This window comes from Crocodylus siamensis, chromosome 5 (assembly GCF_052110815.1).
Source record: "Crocodylus siamensis isolate JL-2025a chromosome 5, ASM5211081v1, whole genome shotgun sequence".
Taxonomy (NCBI): Eukaryota; Metazoa; Chordata; order Crocodylia; family Crocodylidae; genus Crocodylus; species Crocodylus siamensis.
Window position 1 is genome coordinate 194,975,556 of NC_143399.1, and position 16,873 is coordinate 194,992,428.

General features: G+C 42.4%; 1 protein-coding gene across 3 annotated transcripts in view; it reads right to left on the reverse strand.

Moving 5' to 3' along the window:
- Positions 1-16,873, reverse strand: part of GALNT11 (polypeptide N-acetylgalactosaminyltransferase 11) — a 72,669-nt gene that overhangs the window by 16,422 nt on the left and 39,374 nt on the right. For all 3 annotated transcript variants that reach the window (XM_090047716.1, XM_090047718.1, XM_090047717.1), the window contains exons 8-10: positions 14,397-14,549; positions 11,923-12,141; positions 7,015-7,119 (exon numbers count right to left, since the gene is read on the reverse strand). In XM_090047716.1, coding sequence (XP_089903842.1) covers positions 7,015-7,119; positions 11,923-12,141; positions 14,397-14,549 — 477 coding nt within the window. The remainder of the gene's footprint in view (positions 1-7,014; positions 7,120-11,922; positions 12,142-14,396; positions 14,550-16,873) is intronic.

Here is a 16,873-nt window from a genome sequence, read left to right on the forward strand (position 1 = left end):
TTTGGAGTTCCTATATTCTTTCACATTGCTCCTGGAAGAAGTGGCCACAGACAAAGAAATCTATCCAGTTGGCTTGTTATATGCACAGCATGGTGTTTACAATGTGGCTGCATTTCTGAGCCAGGTAGCAGAAGGGTGTGATAGCACTTAGGGTGAAAATAAGGAGCATCATTTCCCTTCCTCTGTGGGGAATCTGAATCCCCTAATCCAAGTGAGAGCAGCACATAAATGTATGGGTACTTGTTGAGAACCTCTGCCTTATCCCAGTAGGCAGACCAGGAACAGGAGCTGGGGGAGGAAGAATTGGTATGCCCAGCTGGGAGTCCCCCAATAGCCTCAGGATCAAGATGTTCTGTTCAGAGGCAACCCTTCCCTGTCAAAGTACAGAGTAGTGATTCTCAACTTTTTCAGACTCAAGGCACTCCTGGATAGACTCAAGGTACCCCTTGACGAATGCCAGCTTTTATTTTTCACCATTATTTGCTTAAAGAAAAATAATAGAGCAAGTTTTCCATTGCAAGGAACTCAAAGACTACAACTATGGACTTCTATGTGAAATCTCTGGGTTTACTTGTGAATCATGTTTGTAAACCTAACAACAGTCACACTGTGCAGCATACCTGAAAGGATTTCATGACACACTAGTTGAGACTCACTGGTATAAAGACAACTCACTGCCAGCTTTCTCTTCCTCCTGCACAAAGTCAGGGAATAACAAGGCTGTATGTGTAAATTCTCCCCTTTAAAAGGCCTTGGTCTTTCCAAATGCTTGAAACTTGAAGCTACAACCCAAAGCCGCTTCCTTTTCGCTTTTAAATGCATGGAAATTTTCCATTGCAGCCAAATCGGATGACGTGCATGGAGAGCAGCAAACTGTCATTACACAGCTGTGTGACATTTCTGCAACTAGCTATGGGTTGCCTACAAGAACACATTCCCTTTTAGATGCCTCATTTTGATTCTCTTCCCTGTATACATCCTGTTTTCACAAGACAATGCAATGCTGTGTCATACTAAGCCATGTGCTGTTTAGTAGGGCTGTGCGAAGCTTCGGTCACCGATTCAATTTGGCAGAGATTTGGCCCAATTTGGTGGCTGAACCTCCAAATCCAAATCAAATCAGGAGACCCTTTAACTCTCTCCAAATAGAATCTGAACCCTATGAATCAATTCAGAGATTCAAAAAGATTCAGCAATTTGGACATAGGAGACAGCTTTAAATATTTTGTCTCTATACCTCAAGGTACCAGGCAGCTCATGAATGCTGTAATGATGGGGCAGATGGAGCATCCCACAGGAGCGTGGTGGGGTCCCCAGCACGCTTGGCAGCAGACCCCCAGCTCAGTGACTGGTGCCTCCTGGGTCTGGGGGGGCACCCGGGGTCTCCCCAGAGCCAATCGCCAAGCCGGAGAGGCACAGCAGGGGGGCCCCCAGTGCACTTCCTGGCACTCCCAGAAGTGGACTGGAAGTACTTCCAGGTCCATGTCTGGGTTTGCCACCGAGCACACTCCTGTGGGATGCTCCATTCATCCCAGCATCATAGCATTCACCAGCCATGCCTGGTACCTCAAGGTGTGTAGAAAATACAGTTAAAGCTGTGTCTATGTCCGAATCATTTGATTCTCCGAATCAGCATCGAATCTTCAGATTCAGATTCAGCCAAATCAAATCGGGGACGGTGATCAAAATCAACTAATCGAATCACTGTCCCCTATTTCAGGCCAAATCCAAATCAAATATGGCCTGTTTTGCACACCCCAACTACTTAGTCACTTCCCCTTCTTTATTTTGATCAGCTTGGACCATATTTTTGAATTTCTTTTACTGTTCACTATCAAAGATGTGTCTGCATTACGACCAGTGATTTCATCATGTCTCATGCTATTTGGCTTTTCATGAAGGCTGACCTTCTGGAACCATGGGAATGAGTATCTTGACCCTTTTTTTGTTTCAATACAAGTTCCTTGTCCTTAAAATACAGTGCAAGGGCAATCAAAAGGCTCAAGCAAACACAACGCTTCCCTGTTTTCTTCAAATGGAATCTAGATTTTCAAGCCAATGTCTTTGGTTCAGAGGAGCTGACTCAGATTTTCTGGAATGCTTAGGACTCGTAATACCAAGCTAAGCCCCAGCTGCCATTTTTGGAACTAGCTCATAGGTTCAGGTACTATCAGTATTAATTACTGATATTAATTTACCCATAAAAATGGCTGAGACTAAAAAAAGAGGCTCAAAAGAGGCAGCTGTAGTTTAAAACTTGTTTCCCCAGCCTATTCCACTGTTTTCAGAATGTCTTCTCACTTTTGCAACCCACCCATCGAAAGGGTATTGTATAGCTGTTAGAAGATTCCTGTATGGCACACATTTTGAGTGATAGTATTAAATGGACAAAAGAATGAACCAGGAAAACGTTACCCAGAAAGTTCCAGAACTCTCTGAATTTGACAAACTAAAATTAAAAGCTCCCTGCATAGAAGCAAAGTACTGTAACTCCTTGCTTTTGCAGCCAAAACCTCTTAAGTAATGGGGGAGTTTTTTATCCATGTGTGAAATGAGATACACTAGAAGAAAAAATTCAGACAGAAAAAAGGCTCCAACTTTTTCAGATGTATTGATTTTTTTTTTTTTTTTTTTTTTTACAGGATTTACACAATGTTTCAAGCCTCAGGGCAAGAAATTATGTTGCTCTGCTAATATGTTAGGTCTGTAGAGAACAAAAGCATCTCAGAAGTAGATAGCATAGCCAGTTTTCTATTAAAGCCGAACGCAGTTTGCTGCAGGTAAATTAGGTACATCACAAAGCAAGCCAGAAAATTATGTTCAATAGCTGCTTATCCTCTTCTCCCAGTTCTCAGGAGGCAAAGTTAGTTTACTAGTGACTGCATTTCTTAACCACCTCCCATTCTGTTCTGCTAAATGGTATTAGGCTAATTCAAGTTTCTGCCAGAGAGAAAAGGGGTGAAAATATGCCTTGTATAACAGAAAGACAACAGCCTTTTCCTCTCCATTTTTATGGAATTCAGCAGCTCACAGATACAAGTATTACTGGAGGAAAAGGAAGCCAACAGCCAAACTGCATGGATATTTATTATTAGTTGCCACTGTTTTCCATATAAATATCACATTTCAGGCCCTTCACTTCAGAGTTAAAGTTTAACATGTAGCTTCACATTTGAAGTGAAATATACTGTATTTACTTGAATCTTAGGTGACCCTGAATTCAAAGCAATCCTCCAATAAGTAGATTCAACACATGGAAAAATTATAAAATGTGTTATAATTTTCTACGTATAGAATCCAATTACTGGAGGGTTATCTTTAATTCATCCCCCCCACCCCACCCTACCCCACCCCACCCCTCCACTGTTACAGGAGGGCAGGCAGGTAATTTATACTATTCACTGTCATCCTCTACCATTCCAGTCTTCAGGCTCACTCAGTTCTTCCGTTATGATATTCTGATCCTTCTCTGTATTAAGAAGGCCATGCAACTTTACTAATAAATTGACACACTTTGTACCAAGGTCATAAATAGACATATTAATAAAGGTTGGTCCTGAAGACCAACCCTTGAAAGATCCATCTGTAACTTCCCTCCAGCTGAATTGTTTACCTGCTCCCATCCAACTTCCCTTCAGACACTTCAATTGTTACAACTCTTGACCTAATACAATCCTCAGCTTCTTCTTCAAATACAGTTTCCCAAGTGGCACCACACCAAGTGTTTCACCAAATCCAAATAAATGTACAAGTTCCCTTGCTTAGAAAACAAATGATCTTTTCATTCAAAGGCCCACCTAGTTAATCTGGCATGATCTATATATTTAGTAAAACTCCACTGACATTGACATCATTTGCATTTACCTCCATATCTTTAGTAGGGGTCTCAATCTCACAGAAGTACAATTCTGAGACCCCAAAACATCATGCTAATGGAGCTGTAAGACTATGCCTAGCAGCAAATACAATGCCTTTCTTTTTACTTAAGAAACCTGAATAGATACATTAATTTAGGATTACATGTTTTGGAGAATATATTTTCAACTCAAGATTAGTGTTGGCCAACAAGCTGAATTAACATGGCAAACACCAAGGGTAGCAATATGGCAACTCTCAACAGACTCTTTCACCATCAGGCACCATAAATCAAGCACTAACAGCCCAAGGCACTACAAACCATTATGTTATCACCTGACAAACAGCATATGACAACTTTGGCACTGGGCTGTTGCCTATCATGGCCACAATAAAAGTACAGACCCAGGGGCCTGTTCTAAGCCTGGCGCTATTCAACATTTTTGTTACCACCTGGAAGGCAGGACTAGGGAGGTTCTTGATCAAGTCTGTGTTGGTTGCCTCAAGATTGTTCGATTGTCAGGCACACCCTGGGAATGCGACAGTGATGTGAACACACCGGGAGGGACTAAGAGGTCTCAAAATGTGGATATTCTCTATTCAGTATCACCTCGATCAACGTGCAGCCTCCCAAGTGGTTTGGAAGTCAGACAAAATAGTTAAGAAATCTGGGATAAAAAGATTTAAAAACCGGAAACCATTTACACATGAAGCCTGCAAGCTCCTGGAAGAGATGGGAGATGCTGAACCAAACCCATAGGCAGCTGTGGAGTGGGGCCAACCACTGGGAAAGATCAGAGTTATTCCTACAGCATTTTATACTAACACCAAACGAGTCCCCATTGGGTATGACCTTGATACAGAAGCATGGGTCAAGCTGCACAGACAGATCAGGATATGGATGCTTCAAAACAACACTTTACAAGATGAACATCTTAGACAGCCCCCCTGCATGAATGTGGTGTCTAACAAACAGCACAGCATTTAATTGAAAGCTGCAAACTTTACAAATGCCCAGACAGGACAGATGGAATCCACACATTGAGCGATAATACCAGACAGTGGCTCATAGATTTGTAAGTTGATATCTGATGCCATACATAAGGAAGAAGAGAAATGTGGAAAGAGGACTGACATGACAATGCACTGTTAGGCAAGAGAAAGGAATACTAAGCTCTGTGCATTCATGTGTTAAGCCTGAGACTGGATGGTTCACAGAAGGTTGAATACATAAAGATGTAGGTTTTCTGCAGAGCTCTGGATTTGTGCACCTGGTATATCCCCACTGCTAGTTTGGCTGGCAGTGAATAAAGGCTATTTAATTTCTATTTGGTTCCACTGACTCAATGGCAAACCAGCAGCAGTGGAGCTAGAGCTGTGTTCCGGGACATTGCCACAGTCTGGAGATGACAAAACTGAAAAATGCTGCAAGCACTTGGGAAGACAGGAATCCGTAGCGATGTATAGAGGGTGGACGTGCACCCCCCAACAGCCAGCATTCCTAGGTGGGGGGGGGCAGACAAGAGCACTGGTGCTCTCCAAGAGTGCCAGCCAGGGAGTGGGGCCACCAGGAGAAGCAGTCCCCCCCCCATGGCCATTCGCGCTCGCTCACCTGGGTCAGTGGGATCAGCCATGGGGCGACTTTGGATCCAACCTACAGAGCTGTGGGTTTGGCTGCATTCAGCAGCTGGGGGCTGTGCCACATTTGGGTGCTGGGGGCTTCAATGGAAGGGAAGCTCTGCCCAGGCTGCATCACAGTTGGGTGCCCAGGGCATTGCAGAGGGGGAGTGTTCCCAATGTGGCACCATAGTCATAGTCCTAGTGTCAACCTGGGTCAGACTTGAGCAGGGTTGTTCCAGCACTCTGCCAGAAAACTGTCAACCATTGGATTAGAGGGCTCTGGTAAAGACAACAATTACAAGACAAATGCAAGATGCCAGACACAGGAAAGGAAAAGAAAAATGCTCAATACAGAATTGGCGATAACTGTCTTTTTAACAGCACTGCCAGCAGGAACCCGTGTGATATGGTATATCACAGATTCAACGAGTCAGCTGTGTGATGCTGCTGAAAGAAAAGCAAATGCTGTTTTGGGCTGCATTAACAGAAGTATTGCATGTGAGCTATGGGAAGTAACAGGACCACTTTACTTCAGGATGCAGTACTCTGGCTGAAGCTCGTTTCAGATCCATTAGAAAGGATCCAAAGATGAACAAAAATGACAAAGGATGGAATGAAAGCAAGGAAAGGCTGAGAGAAACAGGGAGGTTTAGTCTGGACCGGGGGGGGGAGGGACTAAGGGGTGAGAACAAAAGCATTTTTCAAATATCTGAAAGTCTACAATAAAAGAAAGAAAAAACAATAGTTTTTCTTTGCCACAGAAGACAGGACACAATGCAATAAATTTAACCTACAGAGGAGCAAATGCAGATTAAATCTCATGAAAAACCACTACATAAGAACAGCAGGACAATAGCACATGCTGCCATGAGAGGTTATGGAATGTCCTTCATTGGATGTTTTCAAAAAGAGACTGGATAAGCAACTGTGTAGCATGGTCTGGGAATCCCACATCCTGTACCTGCGATGGAGTTGATGATGCCAGAGGTCCCTTTCCACCCTGTGATTCTATGGATCTAAAAGCATGATTCCCACTAAAGCCAGTTTCTTCAGGGCATCTTTCAAATTTCTTTCAATTAAATGTTCCTTATTATTCAAACACTGGTTTGAAGCTACAACCATTCAAATAGCAGGGCTGAATATGGTATTAGAATACATAAGGGAGAAGGGACTAAGAGGCACAGAATCATGAAATCCAGTGTAGAGAAGTAGTTTACAGCTATCTATAGCAGCTTGTAGGGGTTGGTGGAATAGCAGTCTTTCCACCTGGGGTTGAAAAAGGACTGTCCATGATCCATATGCACCTCACAGTAACACAGAGATGAAGCCCACCGAGCAGCTCCTGACGCTGCACACTGAGTAACAAAGACTGCCAAACCAACACTGAGCAATGTGATGGGATCCTCAGTTTACATGGACAGCACCTGCATGCCAAAAGGTACTTTGCAAATGACCCAAGAGAACAATATGATGGCAACAGACACAATTTGGATGCACCCTGCTAGGATGAGCTGCATCAAGTAAATACCGATCACTTACCTGGTTTTGATCATTGTAGTCACATTCCCTAGCCACTACTAGTCCTCCTTTCTGACTTGGGTGACCCTGGGCAACCAGACACTTGTTGGTTTGAAGGTGATACAACTGTGAAAGAAAAAGACTGCTTAATATATACAGTGAATTAGAAGGCAAGTATCAGAAAAAACATTTGGCAAGTCTTGTAATAACTCTCCTTCCTAGAATTCATTATATACTCAAATTCAAAATACTTTCTTCCCTTTTAAAAATATAGCCATTTCCTTTGATCTAGTTATTTTTAATACAGCACTTGAAACCACTTAATTTTGTTTTCATGATATTCCAAATTTCCCTTTCCCCTAGAACTGGAAAGTACGTACACATCAGATGAAAATGTGGCCCTCCTGTATACAGATAACTATTTGTCTGCTACAACCTACACCTTCTTATTGGATATTTAATGGATTTTTTTTCTATGAATCACAGCAATTATAACTATAACATTTTCATTCCTCCTCCTCTTTTGGGACAAAAAACAGATTAATGCACATGACTTTTTGCAGCCTGAAGACGACCAGAAAAAAAAAAACAACATATTTTTCAGCTACACTTAGTTACAATTCTTGTGGAAATTCAGCTTAGCATGCCAAATTTCCCATGTCTTCTAAATTAGTTTCTAGCCTAGTTTGGATATACTAACTACTCTACAACGAGAATTATCTGGCGTTTGGTGCTTTGGTCATACTGGGATCAGACTCCTGACGTGGCTACATGTTGAAGAAAGGCTGCTACCAGAATGAGACTCCTAGCAACTGTTCAGCAGCTCTCCTGGTTTGACAATGGTGCTTTTACATATTCCAGAGTTCTGCCAAAAGCCTTAGTCATCCAGACAACAATCCCACAAAATAAATTAGCTGGAATGCTTTTATTCTGGTCTCAAATTATTTAGCGGGGTAAAACTACAAACTACAGAGTACTCTCCATTTTGCAGTGGAATACAGAAGGAAAAAGATTTCACTTTGACAGTCTTGGAACAGCAGACCATCCTTAAATAACTAGCCAGTTTTGTCTTAGCTACATAGATAAGCTTTTGGCATTTAATTTGTGTTTTATTTGTCCTTTAATTCTACATATCACTTAAAAATATTACATACCTCTAATTGCATTAAATTAAAAAAGAAACTACCAGCATATAACTGGATGGATACAACATAATCAGGCAGCACAAGCAATTAAAATTCTCCATTTTTCCCTAAACATTATGCCCAGTAATATTGCCCTTTTCAGGTTCTTAAGAATACGTTCCATTCTAGTTTCTAGCATATGTTTACTATCCCCTTGCCAATTCATGCTATAAGTGTTCAGCTCAAACAGTTACATGAAAGAATGCTAAAGGACTTTTTCTGCCATTTTACAGATTTTAGGGAAGGTCTAATTTCCAGTTTTATTCAAGAGTATCCTTTTATAATTTACATGCTTTTAAAATAATTTGTCTGTTTTATTAGCCCTACCCATCTGCATTTGAGAATGCTGTTAGAAATGCTCACACTTTGTGATTATCATGGCTCTTTTCCATCTGTAGAACATGTACTCAATCTTAGCCCTGATCGTCTGAGAGAAAAAGGTAAAATTCAAGCAATTTATTATGAACCCTGAGGAGTCTGGCACATGGTGGCAGTACTGGCTGATCATACTGTTACTTGGGCCTCTAGAATGAACTTGAGTAATTATTTGAGCCGAAGCTGATTAACTATCCTGGACCAACGTTGAGTCCAGTGATCAAATCCCTCATAACCAAACTGAAGCATTTCTGAGCATGTTTATCTGTACACTGGCCTTCTTTATTCTAAAATTATACAATGCTCTTCTCTAAACCAAAGCAAAGAAAATCCTGGCCTAGAGAAATGGCCTATCACTTTACTTCAAGATGTTCAAACACCTATATGTCATGAGTCTCAAACCAACAATTCTTTAGTTAAACCTCTATTATCCTCTGAAAAAGACTGAATAGGGAGTTGCATGCATTGAGCTGATTCACCACTGGTGAGGCCACATCTGGAGTCCTGTGTCCAGTTCTGGGCCCCCCACTACAGAAAGGATGTGGACAAACTGGAGAGAGTCCAGCAGAAGGCAACAGCAATGATGAGGGGGCTGGGGCACATGACTTCTGGGGAGAGGCTGAGGGAACTGGGCTGATTTAGTCTGGAGACGAGAAGACAGAGGGAGCTTAAAAGAAGCCTTCAACTACAGGCAGTCCTCGACTTATGACGAACAGCACTTAACGACCTTTACACATTTACACCTTGTTTCGAGGTTCTGACACCGGTTCAACTCTACAACGATGGACACTGCTGCGTCCAGCTGGTAAATCTGTTGTGGTGGGGAGAGGGAAGTGCGTGGGGGGCAGATCAATGTCCCCACAGCGAGGGAGGGATTGGGGCTAGGGCTAGGACAGGGCCTGGGGCAAGCACTGCCCAGCCAGGGCAGGGTGGCATGGGAAGGGGGTGGGGCAGCTCTCGCCGCTGTGCGCCGCTGGTCCAGGAGAGCATGGGGGGGGCAGGGTCCAACTGGATCTGCACAGGGTGGGTGGGGCTGAGGCTATGCTCCAGGTGGGCGTCGGTGGGAGTGGGGGCTATGTCCTCCTGCCGCTCACCCAGGTGGGCCAGGCTGGGACAGGAGTGCATGGGATGGAGCCACTGCACTGCCTCTGGATGAGTGGCATGCATTGGCAGGACCCGCTCCAACCTCCCCACGCCTCCATCCCTCACCCCTGCCTACCCCAGCTGGGCAAGCGGGGGGGGGGGGGGGAGGGAGGGCATGTGCCCCCAGATCTGGGGGAGGGGGGGCTATTGGCAAATTTTAGGATGGCTGCAGTCCCCGCTCTGCCACCCTCCTCGCCCCAATCCAGGGCACACATGCACTTCATATGCCCTGCTGCCACTGGCCCAGACAGGGCAGTGGGATGCAAGGAGGCCGGGGCAGCTCCGACCACTGCGCACTGCTCATCCAGAGGCAGCGCAGAGGCTCCATCCCATGTCCCCCTGCCCCAGCCCAGCTGAGCGAGCGGTGGGAGGGCATAGCCCCCGCCCCATGCAGATCTGGTTGCACCCCCCCCCCCATGGCCTCCTGGACTGGCAGCATGAAGCAGCAGGAGCCACCCCACCCCCTCCCCCAGCTAGGCAGTGCTTGCCCCAGCCCATGTCCCAGCCCCAGCTCCAATCCTTCTCTCACTGGGGGGTCACTGATCTGCCCCCCCAACACTCCTTACCTCTCCCCTCCACAGATTTACCAGCTGGACACAGCTGCGGCCATCTTCATAAAGGAACCAATCCCCCATTGATAACATTGTTCCTACGGGGAAAATTGGTTCCGACTTACTACACTGCTACTTAAGATGTGGTTTTCAAAAACCAATTGTGTCGTAAGTCTGAGGACTGCCTGTACCTGAAAGGGAGTTTGAAAGAGGATGGATCTAGGCCGTTCTCAATGGCAGCAGATGACAGAACAAGGAGCAATGGGCTCAAGTTGCAGCAAGGGAAGTTTAGGTTAGATATTAGGAAAGACTCTCACTAGGAGGGTAGTAAAGCACTGGAACAGGCTACCCAGAGTGGTGGTGGGATCTCCATCCTTGGATGCGTTTAAGATGCAGCTTGACAAAGCCTTAGCTGGGATGATCCTCTTTGAGGAGGGGCTAGATTAGATAACCTCCTGAGGTCCCTTCCAACCCTCTTTTCCTATGATTCCCAATTCAATCAGTTGATAAGGAACAAACCAGGACCTTGATTTTTAAAGGGACATTGGCCCAACTCAGTTCTAAACTAAAAATGAAAATACACACATTGTAGACTGTCCCAAAGCTCCTTCTGCGTAAAATACCATTTCAACTGGTTTTGCACAGAAATAGATGTTCTCCAGCATGGATCACCCTGAGTAACTGGGATTCTACGAATAAGTTTCATAGTTTTGTAAAGATGTACCACTAAATATTGCAGGCTATGTCCTGATAGGAGGTAGGCACAAGGTTACTGAATCAGTTTATGAATATTAATAAGAGGTTCCTTCCTGTACACACATAAAATAAGAATTTGTTTGAATGTCCTCTGGGTCCCTTTCACACAGACAATACTCATACATAGTCTATGGAACTGAAGTTATTCTTTATTTCTGGGAAAGTTTAAACATAATTACATTATTAAAAATAATTCAGCATTGGTAAAGGGAGGTGCAATTCTACTTATTTCTGGATCTGGATAAAAGCAATAAACCAAAGTCTACCTATTAGGAGATGACCCATGCAACATTTTCAAAAGTTTTATTCAGCACTGGTGGCTATTCTAACTAAAACTCCCACTAGCACAAAACATATTATGACTTGCTTTGTAAAACAAAGCAAGAAGCAAAATTCCTTACTCTGCCTCAACCCTTAGTAGTTGAGCAAGAGGCACTTTCCCTCTCAAAAATTAAACGATCATTTTTGTAGAAAACTACCCAATAAATGCATCAAGTTAGAAAAGCTAATGACATTGTACACCAATTTTGAACAAACAAAGCATGACATTTCCAGACTTTCTTCTCTCTCCAAAATTTATTCTCAGGAGCTCAAGTTAGCATGAGGGCAGCTCACCTGAACAATACTTAAGCACCTTCACAATAGGACAAGATACTGCTTCAATACTGAATCACCTAAAAAAGGCTCTGAAACACATTATGGAGCCTTAAAGCTTTTCCATTTCATCTCTGGACTTCAAGAAAAATATTAGTTACTTTAGATTTTTTTTAAGCTTTGCTAGTACAACATACAGTCACCACCCACAACTGCTATGAATACAGCCCATTTTACTTGATTCTGGGTGCATTTTTTAAGAATAAGTTTCAAAACCGCATAAAAAGGAAGAAACCCAGGGTTTCTAAAGAAGTTGATCATCTTACCCTTCCACGTTTGATTATTTTTGGTAGTTTTTGTGCTCTGTTAATAAATACCGGTTGCTGAGCTTTGGCATGGGGCCCAGACACTTGCATCTCTGGGTAGATGTTATCTAAATACCACTTAAATGACTTGCAGTTCAATTTTTTCCTCAACTCCACACGGTCAGTAATGTTTCCATAGCTTCTGGTTCTTAGTTCAGGTCTTAGGGCAAAATATTGTTCCTACATCAACAGAAATCAGGGAAGAAAGCAGATCAGCACCATCTACCATCTGTCTGGTACTCAGTTTTAACAGCACCTATTCCAGCACATAACGCAAACTACACAAGTGTTCCACTTCACTACTGACCAAATGTATTAGTTCTTTTTAAAACTGACTCTAAAGATATAATTATGGAATTCCAATGCTTATCATGCTTCAATAATTGTAATACCAAACATTTATGAAAGAACCTAAAGTCCCCCTATGAGCCTCTTCCAGGGTATCTTCCTGCAAATGAACATGATTATGGAATACCTTAATTGTACAATTATTCTCATGGATTTCAATAGGACTATGCATGCAACTAAATGTTTTCACTTGCGCTTGCAGGATCATGCCTTTAATCTGAATTCTCAGTTAAACAGGGCTCATTCCTTCTCTAGCCTCAGCGCACGTAATGAAGATCCTACAGGCTGCATTTTGGTTGTGCCCGAAGTGAAGTAGTATGTGATGGCATTGGAAAGACTCCAATTCAGGCTCAGATATTCCCTCAGTTCAACCACATATACCCCCACCAAAAATGCAAAAGGAACTGATGTACTCCTCAACTGGCATAATGTGGTTTGCAAAACCTTATTTGCTGGTGATACATGGAGAACAATTCCCCGGTTGATTTTCACAGTCTGGGATTTGATTGTACGTAACATAAAGCAAAATAATAAAGCAAGTTTAGAGAATGCATATTCAATGAGCCCAGAACCCTGGCACTTTGTTGAATAGATCCATATTATACACGATGGGTAGAATTTGCTGGCAAAAATGATGTGACCTTATTTTCATTTTCGGGACTCATCTCTGATACTGTAATGAAGACTATGTAGCTGCTATTCCTGAAATTTTAGTGTGCTGTAAGGCGCAGTGATGTTATCACTGATATTTCTGTGCCAGAAACAAGGAAGACAACAACGACTAACGCAAGTCTCACACACAGACCATGGATAGAGTAATTATGCATTCACACAGGAATACATTAGGTAACATTTTGTATGAAATGTCTAATTGTGTATTATTGTTCCATCCTAAAAAGTTGTAAAGTAATTTAACTCTTCCTTTTGCCTTCAATGATGCAACTATGGTGTTTTACTTTTGCATTGTTTATTTGCATCTCACACTGAAGAGGTATAAATTGTATTTGTCCACAAATGTAAAGATAAAATGCAAAACGTAACTATTTCACTTTCTCTCTGCCAAAGTATTTTACAAAACAGAAGAAAACAGGTCATTTATATAACTCATACCTCTGGGGAATTCATCCTACAGTGACAAAGTCAATATAATCCTGGGACTAAACATTTTTACTATATTTAAAAAGAAGGAAATATTTCCAGACCTATCTTTCACCCCTAAGTTTGCCATAATGAAAGAATGAAACTGTGGCTAGTTTCCAAGAACAAGATTAGAAACAGCTGAAGCACTCAACAGCCAACACAAGGCCAAAGTACAGATCCAAGGTAAAACCTTGTTAGAATCAGCATGTAAAGGCCTTTCAAACAGCATAGTGTAACTGGGAACAAAACATGAAGCAAACCAAAGCTTCCAGGAAAACCAACATTAACTGTACATAATAAGCCAAAGTGGTGATGAAAGGACTCCAAAGTGCCAAGCAGGATAAAGTGCTGAAATGCTGGAAAAAGGAGATGAAATGGATGAAGCTAAAAAGCATCTAACGCTGCTACAGCATCAAGGTAAACCAGGTTGAGGCAGATCAAAGCACCCATGCACAGTGCTGTAAACCCAGATATAAACTGCAGATAGCAGAGCACAAGTGGCAAGCACAAAACAGCTCTTAAGGGGTCAAGGGAAAAATTGTACCAGAGGCATCAAGAAGCAAAACAGCCTGCTGAAAGGTTGGACTCAAAAGCAGAATCAGAACCTGGAAGGTAGATTCAACACACACAAACACAGTACAATTTCCCATCTCACCACCCCCAAGGAGACCCAAGGGGTAAGACTATTACCTGGGAAAAAATAAAAACCAGACCTGACTAACAGGGCACCAGCTAAAGGACACCTGCAGCAGTGCTGGCAGGGAACAGAGGCCTGGAGCAGTGTCTGAAGCACTGAAGGGATCTTCTTCAGTCTTGTCATCCTCACTAACACTTCATGGTTCGATAGGAACTGACCGGTACGTTTAGGGGACAGAGGCTGGAGGTCCAAGGAAGTACCCATACACTTCAGTGGACCATTCCCATTTCAATCCCTAGCCACCTCTTACCTTATATTCGTCCATCCACACATGTGCCAGACGCAGAGAGTTGTGTGCCATGGTATCCTGCCCCCCCGGGGAGCCATATGGGCGCCTCTTACGGAAAATGTGTCCCACTCTGGAGCAAGGGATGATTAGTAGTCTGCCCCCACACATCCAGATCTGTCCACACAGAAGCACAAGACACATCATTTTATAGCCCATAAAAGGCTTGTTTTTGTAAGGGATGATAGCTGGGCTGTATTGTACATTCCTACTGCTCTGTTTTCAAAAGCTCATTGAAACAAGCTAAATCCAAACCAGTTTCCTCAGGCAGGGCTTTATTCTTAAAATAGGGCAATTTCCATGTCCAATCACCTCTCTCAGCTCCCAGCCATTTTCCAAGCTGTTCAAAATAAAAAACTGCAAGTTATTTTTGGGAGGGGGTTGGTTGTTCGTGTGTGTTTTTTAAACAAGATATATTTTCTTCATTCTCTTTTTACTAAAAAGTGGCCAAAACATTCTTCCTCAGTTTTTAATGTTTAATCTTCAGACAAAAGCCCTGCAATGGACCTCTTAAGGACAAAAAGGTGAATGCTTTAGAAAGTTATGAATGACTAAAAAGAAGTTAGGCTTTGTCTGCACTAAAAAGGTTTAAGAACAAATGCAGTCAAAATAGCGTACCATCTATGTGAACAGCTACACCAGAAAAAATGTGATTTTTCCTGGATAAGAGAATAACTACAGGCATACCTCGGAGATATCGCGGGTTCGGTTCCAGACCACGGCAATAAAGCGAATATCGCAATAAAGCGAGTCACACAAATTTTTTGGTTTCCCAGTGCATATAAAAGTTATGTTTACACTACACTGTAGTCTATTAAGTGTGCAATAGCATTATGTCTAAAAAAAACAATGTACATACCTTAATTAAAAAATTCTTTATTGCTAAAAAATGCGAAGTGAGCAAATGCTATTGGAAAAATGGCGCCGATAGACTTGCTCGACGCAGGGTTGCCACAAACCTTCAATTTGTAAAAAACGCAATATCTGCGAAGCGCAATAAAGCGAGGTATGCCTGTACTCTGTTAGAAGGTATCTTTTTACTGGTAAATCTGTATCTATACACAAGGACTTTTACTAGTGTAATTATAATAGTTCCTTCAACTAGCACAGAAATCCTAGTGTAACTTTCAAGTACAGGCTCGCTGACACAACGGGTGTTCTTGTGTAAACTTAACTATCACCTCCGCTACTGCTGTTGTAGTGCCCTTGACGTTATAACCTGGAGAAAAGGACATCATCATTAGCCAAACTCCTACACACTTAAAATGTCCCCAAATTACAATTCTTCTCCACTTTAACAAGGCAATTTCCATTAAACAAACTATGTTAATCTTCACAAGTGGTAGTAGTTTGATGAGTTTCCCACATGGGCTGTATGCATGTTATACACACATCCTGAACAGCCTTCCCAAAGAGAGCTAAAAGGTACTAAATGTTAACATGGTTATTCTACCTGACCTTCTTTCTAGACAGTAAAATTACTAGACTGCAGGCCAAAAAACTCCATTATGATCATCTGGTCAGATCTCCTGCATAACATCAACCACAAGCCAGTAATTCTTGTATCATGTCCAGAACTCCTGACTGAATTACATCTGACTTTGAAAGATAGCCAATCTTATTTTAATGGTCCCCTTACTTTGACTCTGAAATTTTTCTAGTTTCAGCTTCTAGCCACTGGATTTTTCTGCTAGGCTAAAGAGCTCTCCCCTCTCAGACATCATCTTCCTAATCAGCTACTTCAAGACTCCAGTCAAGTCGGCTTTTACCTTTTTCTCAGATAAGATAAACAGACTGAGTTTCTGAAGCCTCTCACTGGAAAGCAGGGTTACCAGATCTGGAATCATCCCTATAAGCTCTTTTCGGGTCCAGTTTCTTGTCATGTACAGACATCCCAATTGGGAGTAGTATTCCAGTAATTGCCTCAGTACTGCCTCTCTAGACTATTATCTCCTTACTGCCGTTCTACTGCCAACGACTATAGCCACAGCATCGCACTGGGAGCTCATATTTAGCAAGCGAGTCATCATAACTTCCAATGTCTTTCCAAAGTCACTGCTTTCCAGCCTACGATGCCCTTTCTCATATGTGCTTCCTACCTCCTTTGCCCATAGAAAGACTCTACTTGCAGAAAGAGTTTCTTTCAAGTATATTTGTTACTAACTTTGCAGAGGTTAAAAACATTTGCCAGTTGATGACTTTGTTAATGAGCCCTGCCAGATACTTGCCCATACACTTAATGGCCAAATCAATGGGCCTACTGAATTGTAAAAAACAATGTTGCGACAATGAAACTACTACTCAAAAAAAACAACTTTAAATGTAGTTTATTTTCACATATAAAAAGGACACAAAATATAGCAATGCTAGTGAAATAACTATGGAAAACCTACTGACTGTTCCATTTTCCCTCTCTCCAGTCCCACTGAGCTTACATCTTT